General features: G+C 38.0%; 1 protein-coding gene across 4 annotated transcripts in view; it reads left to right on the top strand.

The window, feature by feature from the left end:
• Positions 1-17,009, top strand: part of PCNT (pericentrin) — a 105,116-nt gene that overhangs the window by 69,583 nt on the left and 18,524 nt on the right. For all 4 annotated transcript variants that reach the window (XR_015731211.1, XM_087882219.1, XM_087882218.1 and 1 more), the window contains 3 exons: positions 524-746; positions 4,452-4,602; positions 12,842-13,516. Coding sequence is in view for 3 of the 4 variants with exons in the window: in XM_087882219.1 (XP_087738345.1) it covers positions 524-746; positions 4,452-4,602; positions 12,842-13,516 (1,049 nt within the window). In the remaining variant the exon portion in view is untranslated. The remainder of the gene's footprint in view (positions 1-523; positions 747-4,451; positions 4,603-12,841; positions 13,517-17,009) is intronic.

Raw genomic sequence — 17,009 nt, 5'->3', positions numbered from 1 at the left:
TAAAAATTGATTTACAAGCACAATTGGGCCTAAAATTTCTGTTGCGAAGCAAGACAGCTGCTAAATGAGTTTTACCCCATTGTATGACCATTCTTATCACACACTGCAGTTGTTAAGTTAGTAACACAGTTATTAAGTGAACCTGGCTTCTTCATTAACTTTGCTTATCAGTAGGTTGCAAAATGTGATCACATGATCCAGGACATTGCAACCATCAAAATGAGCTAGGTGCAAGTGTCTTCATTTTTATCACATGACTATGGGAATGCTGCAATGGTCGTAAGTGGGAAAAATTGTCATAAGTCACTTTTTTCAGTGTCATTTCAACTTTAAATGATCACTAAATGAAGTGTGCTAAATTGAGGACTACCTTATTATCCTCATTGGCCTTCCATCTAAATTGAAACTTTAATTTTTAAAAATGGTAAAGGGAATATATTGGGAAATATATTTGGGAAAAATATAGAAAGCTTAGAAATAGATTTATGTATTTACATTTTGCAATGTTTAATTTTATTTTCAGTTGAACTTCTAGAATACAAACTTCAGCAACAACAATCCATTGCAAATGACTTGCAGGCTTCCCTAAAACATGAACAAGAGAAAGCTTCCGAAATGCACGAATTGCTGAAACAGGAACACACTGCAATATTGAATTTGAAATCAGATCTTTGTGAGAGCAAACAAACAAATGAGAGATTAGAAAAATCTTTACAAAATACCCAAAATGAAGTAATTAAATACAGGTAAAGATTTCCAAATGGATTCTGCCTTACATTTTTGTTAATTCATTGCTATATTATGAAAACGGTCTCTTTTCTTCCATAGGGTTTTTAAACAAGAAGTTTGCAATCCTCTGGAGAGTGGGATCATAGGCAAATTTTAGGCGGAGGGAGATTTTTTTTTATTTATTTATCTTTTGCTTTAATTTATATGCCGCCCTTCTCCGGCAATTCAGGATGGCTTACAATGCGTTAAGCAATAACCTTCATACTTTTGTATATTTATACAAAGTCAGCTTATTGCCCCCACAATCTGGGTCCTCATTTCACCTACCTTTGAAAGGATGGAAGGCTGATTCAACCTTGAGCCTGGTGAGATTTGAACTTGCAGTAATTGCAAGCAGCAGATGTTAATAACAGTGTTTAGTCCACTGTACTACAGGCTCTGTAGTAGTAGTAGTAGAGTTGTAGTAGCCAGCTTGTCTACACAAGGGACTTCTGCCAAAGAGCTTTGCAACCAGGGTCACTAGGATTCTTTTAAGTCTTATCTTTCTTTTTTATTTCCATATACAGGTAGTCCTCGAGTTATAAATGTAATGGAGCCTGCCAATTACATTTGTAACCCTAGCATTCGTAAGAGTGAATCACGTAATTTAAACATGATCACTCCATGCTTTCGCCCACGTGATTTAAGTGCACAAGGTATCTGAGGTTGGGGAAGGCCATGGGGAGAGTAGTACTTCTAACTACCCAAGGCTTCCCCTGCCCCACTGAGAAATCTCATGCTTCCTCCCCCTCACCCCCCAATCCTGCCTGATCACTTACCTTATGTAGATCTTGATGATCAATGGTGCTGTCTCCTGTGCAGTCTCTCTGCCATGGTTTCACCTTGGGCTTGCCAAGGTCCTACAGGGAAGAAAGATTGCGTCCCTATAGGCTCTAGTCCAGTGGGTCTCAACCTTCCTAATGCCGCGATCCTTTAATACAGTTCCTCATGTTGTGGTGATCCCCAACCATAAAATTATTCCTAAAACCATTGAAAATATGTCTTTTCCGATGGTCTTAGGCGACCCCTGTGAAAGGGTCATTCAACCCCCAAAGGGGTCCCGACCCACAGATTGAGAACCACTGCTCTAGTCGGTTTTGCAAAAAGCCTTTGCCGGTGAGATTGGAGGCTAGGAGGGGCGTGTGCATCCCGCTGAACCTCCGTTTTTGCCGGCAAAGCCCTCGAGCATTTTGCCGGCGAAAATTGAGGCTGGGAGGGGCATTTGGAAGCCCTAAGGAAGTGGGGTAAATGAGGGTTCATGTCCTCTTCCCTTTCTGTAGTACAGTTTGGCAGCTATTTTGCAAGGAGAGGTGGTGGTGAGCCAATGTCAGGCTGGATTTATAGTTGCAAGAAAAAGAATGTGAACCCCTTGGGATTACATGGAGTTTTGCATGAATTGGTCATAAAATGTGCTCTGAACTTCATCTAAGTCACAACAATAGAAAAACACAGTCTGCTTAAAATAATACTACACAAACATTAGATGTTGCCATAATTGAACATAACATGTAAACATTCACAGTGCAGGGAGGAAAAAGTATGTGAACCTTTGGACTTAATAACTGTTTGACCCTCCTTTGGCAGCAATAACCTCAACCAAACGTTTCCTGTAGTTGCAGATCAGACCTGCACAACGATCTGGAGTAATTTTGGACCACTCCTCTTCACAAAACTGTTTCAGTGTAGCAATATTCTTGGGATGTCTGGTATGAATCGCTCTCTTAAGGTCATGCCACAGCATTTCAATCGAGTTGAGGTCAGGACTCTGACTGGGCCACCCCAGAAGGCGTATTCTGTGCTGTTGAAGCCATTTTTTTGTTGAATTACTTGTATGCTTTGGGTCATTGTCCTGTTGCATCACCCATCCTCTGCGGAGCTTCAGTTGGCGGACAGATGGTCATACGTTTTCCTGCAAAATGTCTTGATAAACTCTGGAATTCATTTTCCCATCAATGACAACAATCCGTCCAGGCCCTGAGGCAGCAAAGCAGCCCCAAACGATGATGCTCCCTCCGCCATGTTTTACAGTGGGGATGAGGTTTTGATGTTGGTGTGCTGTGCCTTTTTTTCTCCACACATAGTGTTGTGTGTTCTTCCCAAACAACTCAATTTTGGTTTCATCTGTCCACAGTATATTTTGCCAGTAGTGCTGTGGAACATTCAGGTGCTCTTTTGCAAACTTCAAACGTGCTGCAATATTTTTTTTTGGACAGCAATGGCTTCCTCTGTGGTGTCCTCCCTTGTACTCCATTCTTGTTTAATGTTTTCCTTATTGTAGATGTGTCAACAAAAATGTTAGCATGTGCCAGAGATTTCTGTAGGTCTTTAGCTGACACTCTAGGATTCTTCTTTACCTCATGAAGCATTCTGCGCTGTGCTCTTGCAGTCATTTTTACAGGACGACCATACCTAGGGAGAGTAGCAACAGTGCTAAACTTTCTCCATTTGTAGACAGTCTGTCTTACCGTGGACACATGAACATCAAGGCTTTTGGAGATACTTTTGTAACCCTTTCCAGCTTCATGCAAGTCAACAATTCTTGATCGTAGATCTTCTGAGAGCTCTTTTCTGCGAGGCATGGTTCACATCAGACAGTGCTTCTTGAAACCAGTAAACCCAAGACAGATGTGTGTTTTTAAAGGGCAGGACAGCTGTCAGCAACACATCCAATATCATCACACTGATTGGAGTCAAGGTTGGCTCACTCCTGGCTCCAATTAGCTCTTGGAGAAGTCATTAGGCTAGGGGCTCACATACTTTTTCCTCCCTGCACTGTGAATGTTTACATGTTATGTTCAATTAAACCATGGCAACATCTAATGTTTGTGTAATATTATTTTAAGCAGACTGTGTTTTTCTGTTGTTGTGACTTAGATGAAGTTCAGAGCACATTTTATGACCAAGTCATGCAAAACTCCACGTAATCCCAAGGGGTTCACATACTTTTTCTTACAACTGTATAAATTACTCCAAAGTAAATTGCATGTGGAAAGCCCTCCCAGTAACCTACTATATTTCTGGCATAGGGTTAGTTTATATTTGTTCCTAAAATTTGCATCAGGAAAAAAGGAAGATGTAGGATTTTCATGGCCCCTTCAGTAGGATTATCTCACTCATGAAATCATTAGTTTTATTCATGGGAATTTGAATAGAAGGGGGTGGTCCACACCAATTCACTGATCATTTTAGAGTACATAGCATCAATTCCTACTGTATAGTATAAAGGCTCACATCTGAGATTCTTTTAAGCGAATTCTAATTTATAGATGCTCAAATTCTCTTTGGCTGTTTACAACTTCGCTAATAAAATGCCTGCTTCCTACATAAAGAAGTTTTTTTGTTAATTTTATTGTGGTAATTAACTTCATTATTGTTACGATTTCTTATTTTAGTTGTCCTTTTCACATAGCCCTAATTTTGTAATGAAACATACCGTTCCTAGTTTATGTTTTCAGCTGTGTGTGCACAGATAGAGAAATTATTTTTATATTGTGTATTTGATACCAGCATGAAAAGGTTCACAAAAAGAAATTTGACTTTTTTTATACCACTGTGATTAAAATTTATAATGTGAAAAATATATTGATTTTATTTTTGTTCACTCATTAAAGATCTAATTTGCTGAAAAACAATAGTTAGAATAACAATTTTTATAAATAATATTTTAAAATGTTATGTCATAGTTCTGCATTGGAAAATAAAGAGAGAAGTATTACAGCAGCACTTGAGAATTTACAGAGGGAACATCTTAAAAACATAGAATTACAGATTAAATTGGATGAACAGCAGAAACAGCATAAAATAAAAGAGGATGAAAAATCAAAAGCTATAGAGGTAAAATATCTCATGAAAATAATAACTCCTATTGCTACACTGTTTTTTATATTCTTGTCTTCAAATCCTGCTCCAAGAAAATTAAGCATTCATCATGTTCAGAACAAATATAAATAAACATAAATTAATTCATGTAATAATTTTATCCATTTTATTGATTTTATATCACAAATTCCATTTCTAAATTGAACAGTGTGTTTTCTAGGTAATAAAAGTGTTAAAATTTAAACATCCTCATAATTATTATGATCCTATCAACATACAAACATATAGTAGATACTATCAATCATTGTTATATATATACTATCTTCCATATTAACATCAATTATATAAGCATCAAAATGTTTATTAATCAATTTTTCTTTCTCATATAATCCATATTTCATATAAACCCGTCCATCTGATCTCTGTATCTATCGACTAACCATTTATAAAAAAAGTTCCCATGTCATAAAGTATTCAGAATCTTATTTTTCTTTAATTTTTACATTAAAGGCATTAACCTATCCATGTCTGCACATTCCATTATTTTTTTTGATTATATTCTCATATGTGGGGAGTTTGTTGATTTTTCCAATATTGTGCGTATACAGTTCTAGCTGCTGTTAAAATATGTAAAATTAAATATGTATTACCCTTATTGTACTTTTCTGGTAGCATGCCCAGCAGGACTATATCAGGTTTCAAGTCTATGTGTTGTTTTATCATAGCTTCTAGCCATATGTGAATTTTCTTCCACATGTCCACCACATGTGATAATATGACATTTCCAATATTTGACAGATTTGTCTTTGTACATATTCTCTATTCTTGCAGGTGACAAGTGACCTCCATAAAACATTTTATAGAGATTTTCTTTATACGCTGTTGACATTGTAAACTTGTAGGTTCTATTCCATAATTTCTGCCATTTGTCTAATTCGATTGTATAGCCAAAATTCTTAGCCCAAATTATCATAGTTTCTTTTACCAATTCTTCCTCCAATTTAATGGTTACTAAATAATTATATATCCTCTTAAATAATTTTTCATCTGCTCCCATTAGCATCTGGTTTAGCTCATTTGGTTCTTTATAAAACCCATACACCTTCCTGTCTTTTTCATACCTGGATTGTATCTGTAATTGTGGCTACCATGATAGGTCAATCCCTGATCTGTTTAGTTCTTGTTTAGTTTTTAATTCTCCCCTTTCATTTAGTATGCCCTTATATCTTTATGATTTCTTCCATATTTATGACATTTGGCCTCCATTGTAGATAATCAAACTGGTATTTTCCAATAATGTTGCTCTTTGATTTTAGTCCATACTAACAGTAATGCCTTCCTAATGTAGTGCCTCTGCAAGTAATTATGTATCTCACCCTTCTCATACCATAGAAAGGCATGCCATCCCAATTGCAAATCATGACCCTCCAGTGTTAATAACCTTGTATTCCTCAAATTAATCCACTCCTTCACCCACATAAGTGCCGATGCTTGGTAGAATAGCTCCCAATCCGGAAGGCCAAACCCTACTCTACTCTTAACATCTTGTAGTATTTTTAATTTTATTCTCACTTTTTTACCTTGCCATACAAATTCTAATATCACCTTGTGTAATTCTTCAAAATATTTTTCCCCAACTTTATTGGGATTGTCCGAAAGAGGTACAATAATCTAGGCAAAATATTCATCTTAATTGTCGCTATTCTACCAATAGGGACAATTGTTTTTCCAGTTTTCCAAGTCCTTCTTAATTTCTGTTTTCAGTTTATCATAGTTATCTTCTTTAAGAGATACACATCTTGCTGTTAATTGGACTCCTAAATATTTAACTTCCTTTACAATCTGCATGTTCATCATTCTTGTAAATTCTCTCTTCTGTTTATCTGTAAAGTTTTTAACCAATATTTTCATTTTCTCTTTATTTTTAGACCTGCAACTGCACCATAGTCTTCTATTTTTGCAATTAATTTAGGTCCTGTTTCCTGTGGATCTTCTAGAATAAACACCCAAGTCATCAGTGAATGCCTGTAGTTTATACTCCTCCTTCTTTATTTTCATGTCTTTTATTTCACTATCTTGTCTCAAGTTTCTAGCTAACACTCTAAGGTTAATATAAATAACAATGGGGATAGAGGGCAGCCTTGCCTTGTACTTTTCATTATACTTAAATTCTCAGTCAGATCACCATTTATAATCACCTTTGCTGTTGGTTTTCAGTATAGTGTCTTAATCATACTGATAAATGTCTCTCCAAAGTTCATCTGTTTTAATTGTAAGAACATAAACTGCCAACTCAAATTGTCAAAAGCTTTCTGTGCATCAAGAAAAATCAATGTCATCTGCTTTCTGGAGTGCGTCTCATAGTATTCCAATGTATTCAGGATCATCCGCATATTGTTTTTAATTTGCCTCTTGAGTAAAAATCCGTTCTGATCTACATGTATGAAGTCATTCAAAAATCTTTTAAGTCTACTTGCAATTATTGAGACATAAATTTTACAGCCTACATTTAACAATGATATTGATCTATAATTTTTTTATTTATAGTAAATCAGAGTAGGTATCAATGTTATAATTGCCTCCGTCCATGTTTTGGGAATCTTTTCTTCAAACAGTGCTTCGTTGTAGACTTCGAGTATATATGAACCTATGGTGTGTTGCAAGTATTTGTAGAATTCTACCAGTAAGCCATCGGGTCCTGGTGTTTTGTCTTTTTTTTTTTTTTGCCTCTTGATTGCTTCTGTTAACTCCATCATTGTTATTCTTTCCTTCAACATTGTTTTCACTTCGTCTGACACTTTTGGTAAGTTGGCTTCTTCCAAATATTTTGTCTTCTACCATAGTATGTTTTCTTTGCTGTATAGTTTTTCATAAAATTCTTTTATTATTTTTTTCTTGTCATTTTTGTGTCGAATTGTACCCGTCTCATCTTGCAGTTTATGTATACTTTCTTTTCTTTCTCTTTTTTAAGTCTGAATGCCAGCCATCTCCCAGCTTGTTTGCATTTTCGAAGAAGTTCTGTTTGGCTGCTTTCATTTTTTGTGTCAATTCCTCTTTCTCTAAGATGTTTTACTAATTTCATTTTTTATGTTTCATGTTTTACTAATTCCATTTGGTTTTTGCTATTTAATTTTTGTGGTCTCTCTGTAATTCGAATTCAAGTCTTTTGTATTCTTCTTCTAATCCCTTTCATCTTTTCTTCTTCTCCTTATTTTTCCTTCCTATATAGGAGATTGCTAATCCCCTAAAGTATCCTTTGGCCATGTCCCATACATTTTGCAGGAATGTTTCTCCATTTTTATTCTTTTTAAAAAAGAAATCCATTTCCTTCTCCATTGTTTGTATAAACTCTTTATCTTTCAGTGCTGGCTACTTTAATGTTCATCTTGGTTTTCTTATTTGTCCTTTCCATTTAGCTTTTATTGAATTACGGTCTGCCCAAATACTTGATTCCACTTCTACTTCTTGTATATTCTCTTGCAATTCCAATGATATCCATATCATGTCAATTCTCAACCATGATTTAAGCAGATTTGAATAAAAAGTGTATTGTTTTTTCTTTGGTTTTGATTCTCTCCATGCATCTTTAATTCCTATTTCCTCCATCATTTTAAAAAAGGTCTTTGTTAAAGTTCTCCTAGCTTTTAGATTTGTTTTACTACTTTTTTTTTATTGAAAAGTTTTAAAGAATTTTACACATATTTTCCCTTCCCTCCTCCCCCTTCCTGCCCCAACCCTCCCCCCCCGACTCCCAGAGCAAATACAGGATATAGCATTTAACAAACATATAAAAAAAAAAACATAAGCTAACTATCTATAGGTTTATTTTATTTATTTATTTATTTATTTTAAATTTATATACCGCCCTTCTCCCTGAGGACTCAGGGCAGTGTACAGCCAGAATTAAAAAACATAAAATACAAATATTAAAAAACAATTAAAATATATATAAATTTGGCCCAAAATTAAAAATACAAACCAATTAAAACATTTAAAATTTCTTCTTAAGCCAGCCCGGCTTGCTGGAAAAAGTGGGTTTTAAGGGCACGGCGGAAGGCACTAAGGTCTTGGTTTCTCCTTATCTCTGGGGGCAACTGATTCCAGAGGGTAGGTGCCCCACAGAGAAGGCCCTCCCCCTGGGGGTCACCAGCCTACATTGATTGGCTGATGGCACCCTGAGGAGGCCCTCTCTGTGGGAGCGCACGGGACGATGGGAGATCGTTGGTAGCAGCAGGCGGTCTCGAAGATAGCTAGGGCCGATGCCATGGAGCGCTTTAAAGGTGATAACCAGCACCTTGAAGCGCACCCGGAAGACCACTGGGAGCCAGTGCGTCACTACCCGCGCTATTGCATTCTGGACCAGTTGGAGCCTTCAGGTGCTCTTCAAGGGGAGCCCCATGTAGAGAGCATTGCAGTAGTCAAGGCGAGAGGTGACGAGGGCATGAGTGACTGTGCACAGGGAATCCCGATCAAGAAAGGGCCGCAACTGGCCTTTTGCACTTTAACTCCCCTTGTTCATATCTGAATATAACTATTTAAACCAATTATTGCTTGAAAGTAATCAATCCAACTTCGTTCTTGTCCATTCTTCAATAATAAACAAGTCTTCTTTCTTCCAACATTGCACAGTCAGAGCCCCATTACAGTTAACCATCACATCTCCAACCCTTACATATATTAACACATTAACAAAATATTTTAACCAATCTCAAATAAATTATATTGTAAAAATCTTATTTTTACTTTTTACCCCATAAACTTATATTAATTCTTCCTGGAAACATTCCTTACTTAATAGCTTTGCATAGACCTATTCATCTTATTCTCTACAAATCCACTGCGTATAATCAAATAACATCTTCACTATTTGATATCTATAAAAAATACTGTAAAAACCTTCCCTCAACCCTTGCACCACTTGTATTTTCCTTATAACCCACTAATTTATATTTATTCTTCAACAAAACATTCTTTAATATAGTATTAATGTAATCTAAAACAAAATATAAAAATTTAAGTAATATCTTTCTTCTAACCCGTAAACTTATATTAAATGATCTACACTGTCCATAACTTTTACATCCCCAATATTTTTCTTTCTTTTCTTTTTTTTTTAACCCATGAGCTTATATAAATTTTTCAACAAAGCATTCCTTGAAATATAACTTTAGTGTTAATATACTTCAGGACAAAAGTAAAAGTTTGGTCAGTAGCCCATAACAATTCAAACATAACATTACTTAATATAACTTTTCAAAACAAATCATATCCCTAAATACAGGTATAGTCATTCATTTTCACTATTACTATCCTCCCCAGGCAAAAGGATTGTAATTTTTCCATCTCCATTTTTTCTTGACTTTTTTGCGAACCTCCTTCTTCAGTCTTATTCCTCCGCCTTCTTTTATTTTTATAAGTTCTTGAATTTTCAGCTGAAGTTGCTGTACCTTACAATCTTGTTCTCTTCTTAAAGTAGTTCCTTTCTGTAAACACACCTCTTTAACTAAGATTGAGAGTCCATTTTTGTAAAAAAGTTGTAAAATTCCACTTCGAATCCTCCTTCTTATATTAGAAATCCCAACGCCTCCTGACAATTTTCCCGTTGACTGTATCAAAGCCTCTGGAGAAATCTCTCTCAATATTTCCTGGTTACACTCCTTCAAACCTCTCAGCCTTTCCTTCTTAATTTGAAAAACATCCATTCCATTTCCCAAAGGCACATTAAACTGGATTGTTTCTTCCACCTCTTCATTCAGCAATTCACTATTATTTGGCAACTGAAATACCGATACAGTATCTTCACTTGTATCTTTGTTTTGAACTTGAATAAAATCCTTCTTGAAAAGCCCTTCCATTCTTTCCACAAACACGGAGGTAAATGATTCTAAAATTTCTTTAAAGAGATCCACAATCAGTATTTGTGTATTTACTGATGTTTGTAATAGTGAGCCTTCATCACTTTCAAAAAACCCAGCCATTTTTTTTTTTTTTAATCCAACCACCTTGAACAGTGCTGGGTGTTAACAGTTTTATCGAGAGTTAACTTTCACTTTCACACCCTGTTAAGCACAAGCACCATTTTCTTCACTCCTTTAAGCAGCTTTAAAAAGTAGCAACTTAAGCGTGGAATTAAGGGTTTGTTACTTGCAATTGTCTGCTCTCCTGTCTTCACTCTTATAAGTTTCCATTTTATCGCCGCGGCACTAGCCATGCCTCCCATGTAATCATTTTAAATGGCATGTTTGAAAAATGAAGGAATCTATAGTTAGATTAAATGTTAGTCCTCTATCCAGATCAAAGAAACTGGGACATGATGTGCCACAGGTGGCACGTGGAGCCATATTAGTGGGCACGCCAGCTCAGCTCTGGGGCGCATGCGCACACTGGCCAGCTGATTTTCGGGCCTCTGGGCCCACCAGAAGTAGGGAAACAGGCTGTTTCCTGCCTCTGGAGGGCCTGGGGGAAGGCCCGTTTTTCTTTCTTACCTGGCTCCAGACCCTCTCTATGCATCTGGGAAAGGTGAAAACAGCCTTTCCCACTCCCTTGGAGGCCCTACGGAGGCTGAAAGGGGCCATTTCCCAACTCCTTGTGGGAAAGGAAGTGATGTTTTTTCCTGTCCCCAGCCTCCAGAGACTCCTAGAGAGGCTCCTAGAGACTCCTAGAGAGGTTCTGGAGGCTGGGGACAGCAAAAAATGTCACTTCCTGTCCCACCGAGAGTTGGGAAATGGGCCCTTTCAGCCTCCGTAGGGCCTCCAAGGGAGTGGGAAAGGCTGTTTTCTCCCTTCCCAGATGCATAGAGAGGATCTGGAACCAGATAAGAAAGAAAAACGGCCCTACGAGGCCATCATGTGCCAGGAGCGGGGGTGGGTGGGGTTGCATGCGCGTGGGCATGTGTGCGTGTGACTCTCCCCCGCCCCCCCTCTCCTGGCACGCGATGGCAAAAAGGTTAGCCATCACTGTTCTATAGCATAGTTTTGGACAAGCAAATAATACTAGATAAAATATCAAGTTGAAATTAACTTCACCATGAATTTCCTTGAATATATCAAAGTTCAATCTACATTTATTTTTTGTTAGCTCAGTTCCATGTAGTGTTGTTAATACTTCTTAAATGTAAAAGAGAATAAAATCATCCAATTGTTTTATTTATTTCCCTCCAAATATACTAAGGTACAAACTTACTAGGTCAGTTACTTAGAAAAATAAAACTCAAATACTTAAAGGACTCCTTTCAATAGTTATCTTACAAAGATCATCTAATATTCAATTTACATTAAAGAAAGTTATGTGTCAGTGAAAAGACAGCTATAACCAATTCAGTAGAGCACTTTCATTTTTCTACAAACAATAAAAAGAGAATTTGCCCTATTTTTTATCATAAATATAAATTTATATAAAATTTATGTCGATATTTAACACCTCAATGTGGAGAGAGGGCATTTATTTTTGTATTTTGCTTGTGTTGCATAACTTAGCAACATAATTTAGAATGGCAGCCATGACATGGTCAAATATGCTGAAAAATAAGACAAATGTGAAAATTCAAAATATTTTCAAGTTTGATAAGATAACACACTGCTCACCAGTTAAAAATCTTCTCTGAGGGCTTTATCAAATTCATTACCCCTGAATTGAATGTTAGTTCTATTGGATATGGCATGATGTTTATGTCCTGACAGATTCAGTCCAAATTCCCAATAGTTATAAAGAAAAGCCTAATAGCAGTAAATCTACCTCCAAAATATTTTAAAATTTAGATCATCAAATTATCTTCAGCTAACCAGCAAAAGTACACTTTAGATTTGTATAAGCTATACATGGCTAGTTTGGCAAACTTCAATCAACTAAAGCATTTCAAATAGGTTCACCCTTGCAACACCAATTGAAATGATAAAAATATATTTACTATTCATGTCTCATTAATTTACTTAATTCTTTAACTTATTTTCTTGGGTAAATGCGTGTTAAGACAGACCCATTCCCTGATTGTATGGTGCTGTTTTATAAACCAATTTATCTTCGGGAAGGTATAACCCATAGCTGAAAACACAAGTACAAAGGATAGACCTTCTTTCACTGGTGAAATTGTTTCTTTGCATTTTTTAAAGACTATACTTCTTTCTGTTTTTCTTAAAGCTGTCTGGACTCAAATCTTAATTTCCATGAAATTGCATTGACTATGGTATTAGACTTCATACATAGTCAACTTTGAATTTTACTCTAATTAATGTAAATATATCTTTGTGTTGTACAGGAGTTGCAAGCTGCCTTGGAGTTACAGTGTATTCAGAACAATCAATTAACTGTGGCTTTAGAGCATGAACAGTCAGCAAACAGTAATCTCCGTAAAGAACTCCAAATTGAACATTCTCGCTATGAGGCTTTATTATCCAAGGATCAGAATAAACTGTTGGAACTGCAGAAAAATTTAGATATTGAAAAAAAACAAAATGCAGACATGTTAACTGCCTTGAACCATGAACGTGTTTTGACAGAACATCTGACTATGAGATTAAATGAATGTGGGTCTTGTAAACATAAAGATTCATTGCAGGAATTGCAAGCACAGTTGCATTTAGAAAGGTCCAATTCTATGAAACTTTTGGCTATAATTGAGAAATCACAGCAGCAGATATTTGATTCAAAGAAACAGATGGAAGAAATGCATCTGCATTGTAAAGACTTTCAACAAGAACAATCTCTCCAAAACACTGTTCAAATTACAGGGTCAATGATGCAAAATAAAAAACAAGATGTTGTTCATACTTTGGAGGTACAAAGAGAAAAAGAAGCACAAACAAAAATGGGGTGGAAACAATCAACGAGAGATCAAGAGATCAGGACAGTACAAGTAGAAAGAAAAATGGCACAGGAGCAACAAACTGAATGTCACTGTCTAAGCGCACTTCTAGAAGCTCAAGAAAATCAAGTAAGAATATCCTTTTTTGGGGGGAGGGTACCTTAGTAGTATAATGCATTTTGCATATAAAAGAATCTACATAGAGCTTTAGATTTTGTGGGCCTGCCTTTAGATCATCTGTGCAAGGGCTACTTACGTATTTGGAACAGATTGCTCTGTTTGAAGTCTTTGAGTAAAAAACGTTGATTGATTGATTGATTGATTGATTGATTGATTGATTTGTATTGAATTGAATTGTGTCCTACTTTTATTATTTTTATTATTTATTTATTATTTTACTATTATTAACACACCTAATACATATTGTTCTTATTTTCCCCACAACAATCCTGTGAGGTGAATAGGACTAAGAGAGAATGACTGGCCCCAGGTCATCCAGCCTCTGACTCTCATATAATCAATACAATAAATGTATTTTATACATACGCACATACATAAAATTAAAAATGATTGAGTCCAAAATAGAACCCTCTACCTTTGTTCCTTCTACTTTCTGCGAAAGAGGTTATCAGCAAGAGAAGACTGTAATTGTTAATTTCCAGTAGATATCACATTAATTAAAATCTCCCATTGTCAAGTTTTTAATGTGGCACAGAAGGATTTCTTCCATTTATTATGCTGTCTAAGGTAACCTAATAAACTCACAATAATATCATGTTTAAAATAATGAATCCTATTGATTCCACTTTTATAATTTCTTTCACTCTCTACATAACCTTCTACTCCTTTGATTTCCTCTTGTCTCCTGCACTGTTGATGTAAGGAGTGGCAGAACCTGGGGATGCAGTTAAAGGTGGGATCACCCTAAAATCCCTAAGTAACCACAAGTGAACTAAGTCCAACCTTCCTTGAATTCTGTTTACCCGTATCTAAATCCAAGCATGTGTTAATTATCAGTTGAGAATATTACTGTGCAATAAATCAGTTTAATTGGCACTTCAGGTGTGGACCTGATCTTTTGCTCTTGACAAAACTCTTGCTCTCAGTCCTTACTGATACATTCAATTCTGGGCTTTCTCTGTCCTTTCCCTTTTTCTTCAATTTAATGCTTTCTTGTTGAGAATAGTGAGATACCTGCTGAGCACATACTTCCTGGGTCCATGAGATGTAGCCCACCTTTTTCATGAATTCTTTGTGTAAAAGATCCATGATCAAGTAACTCAAAGATAGCAGCACAATCTACAGTATATCACAGAAGTGAGTACACCCCCTCACATTTTGTAAATATTTATCTTTTCATGTGACAAATGACACTTGGTTACAATGTAAAGTAGTGAGTATACAGCTTGTATAACAGTGTAAATGTGCTGTCCCCTCAAAATAACGCAACACACAGCATTCAGACTGGACACTGGTAAGATCTCATATTAAGACTTACCTAGTGGCGATAAAAGCAGCAAAATGTACCCATTTTGCTGCTCTTATTGCGTCATCAGATAATCGCCCTGCCGCCCTGTTTAGGGTGACCCACTCCCTGCTCCATCAGGAAGCGCGGGAGGACCCCTTGGAGGGAAGAGCCGAGGATTTTGTTCAATATCTGCATGACAAAATCACTCAGATTCGGGAAGGTCTGGACTCCGACTGGGTAGGTCCAGTGAGGGTGACGGAGGCAGGTCTTGAGAATGTTATCTGGGACGAGTTTGATCCTGTGACCCCAGATGACATGGACAGGATTCTGGGTAGACTGAACGCGACCACATGTTTGTTGGACCCGTGTCCCTCCTGGTTAGTACTGGCTTCCCGGGAGGTGACGCGAGGCTGGCTCCAGGGGATTATAAATGCTTCATTGGGTGAGGGTACCTTCCCTGCCGCCTTGAAGGAGGCGGTGGTGAGGCCTCTCCTCAAGAAGCCTTCCCTGGACCCGGCAGTATTGGCTAATTATCGTCCAGTCTCCAACCTTCGCTTCGTTGCGAAGGTTGTTGAGAGTGTGGTTGCGCGACAGCTTCCCCAGTACCTGGATGAAACGTCGTATCTAGATCCGTTCCAGTCAGGTTTCAGGTCTGGGTACAGCACGGAAACGGCATTGGTCGCGTTGGTTGATGATCTCTGGAGGTCTCGGGACAGGGGTTGCTCCTCTGTCCTGGTCCTGTTAGATCTTTCAGCGGCTTTTGATACCATCGACCATGGTATCATGCTGCACCGGTTGGAAGAGTTGGGGGTGGGAGGCACCGTATTACGGTGGTTCTCCTCCTTTCTCTCCGACCGGTCGCAGTCTGTGTTGACAGGGGGGCAGAGGTCGACCCCGAGGCCCCTCATATGTGGGGTGCCGCAGGGATCAGTCCTCTCGCCCCTTTTGTTCAACATTTATGTAAAGCCGCTGGGCGAGATCATCCGTGGTTTTGGTGTGAAGTACCATCAGTACGCTGACGACACCCAGCTGTACATCTCACCCCGGACCACCCCAACGATGCCCTTGAAGTGATGTCCCGGTGCCTGGAGGCCGTACGGATCTGGATGGGGAGGAACAGGCTCAGGCTCAACCCATCCAAGACTGAGTGGCTGTGGTTTCCGACGTCCCGATATAGTCAGCTGGTGCCATCGCTGACTATTGGGGGCGAATCATTGGCCCCCACGGAAAGGGCTCGCAACTTGAGCGTCCTCCTGGATTCACGGCTGTCTTTAGAAGATCACTTGACGGCTGTGACCGGGAGGATTTTTCATCAGGTTCGCCTGATCCGCCAGTTGCATCCCTTTCTAGATCGGGACTCCCTACACACAGTCACTTATGCCCTCGTCACCTCTCGTCTGGACTATTGTAACACTCTCTACATGGGGCTCCCCTTGAGGTGCACTCGGAGGCTCCAACTGGCGCAGAGTGCGGCCGCGCGGGTGGTTATGGGAGCAACATGGAGCTCCCATGTAACACCTCTCCTGCGCGAGCTGCACTGGCTCCCGGTGGTCTTCCGAGTGCGCTTCAAGGTTTTGGTTACTACCTTTAAAGCGCTCCATGGCTTAGGACCTGGTTATCTACGGGACCGCCTGCTACCACCAATAGCCTCCCACCGGCCAGTATGCTCCCATAGAGAGGGGCTCCTCCGGGTGCCGTCGGCCAAACAATGTCGGCTGGCGGCCCCCAGGGGGAGAGCCTTCTCTGTGGGGGCACCTACGATCTGGAACGAGCTGCCCCGGAGATACGGAGGATCCCGGATCTTCGCACCTTCCGTCGCGCGCTTAAAACGTTTTTATTTCATCAAGCTGGCCTGGCCTAAATCATCTCCTCTTTTAAATTTAAATTTTAAACATAAATTTTTAATCTGTTTAATTATGGGGTATTTTAAAATTCAGCCTAAATTATTTAATCTGTTTTAATTTATTTTAGATTTTGTATTTCCTGTGTTTTATCTTCTGGCTGTTCACCGCCCTGAGTCCTTCGGGAGAAGGGCGGTATAGAAATTTAATAAAATAAAATAAAATAAAATAAAATAAAATAAAATAAAATAAAATAATAAAATAAAATAAAATAAAATAAAATAAAATAAAATAAAATAAAATAAAATAAAAT

This window comes from Pantherophis guttatus, chromosome 1, assembly GCF_059756535.1.
Source record: "Pantherophis guttatus breed Tessera chromosome 1, ASM5975653v1, whole genome shotgun sequence".
Classification (NCBI taxonomy): Eukaryota; Metazoa; Chordata; class Lepidosauria; order Squamata; family Colubridae; genus Pantherophis; species Pantherophis guttatus.
Note: the sequence above shows the minus strand (reverse complement) of the source record. Positions and strands in the feature narration are given on the sequence as shown.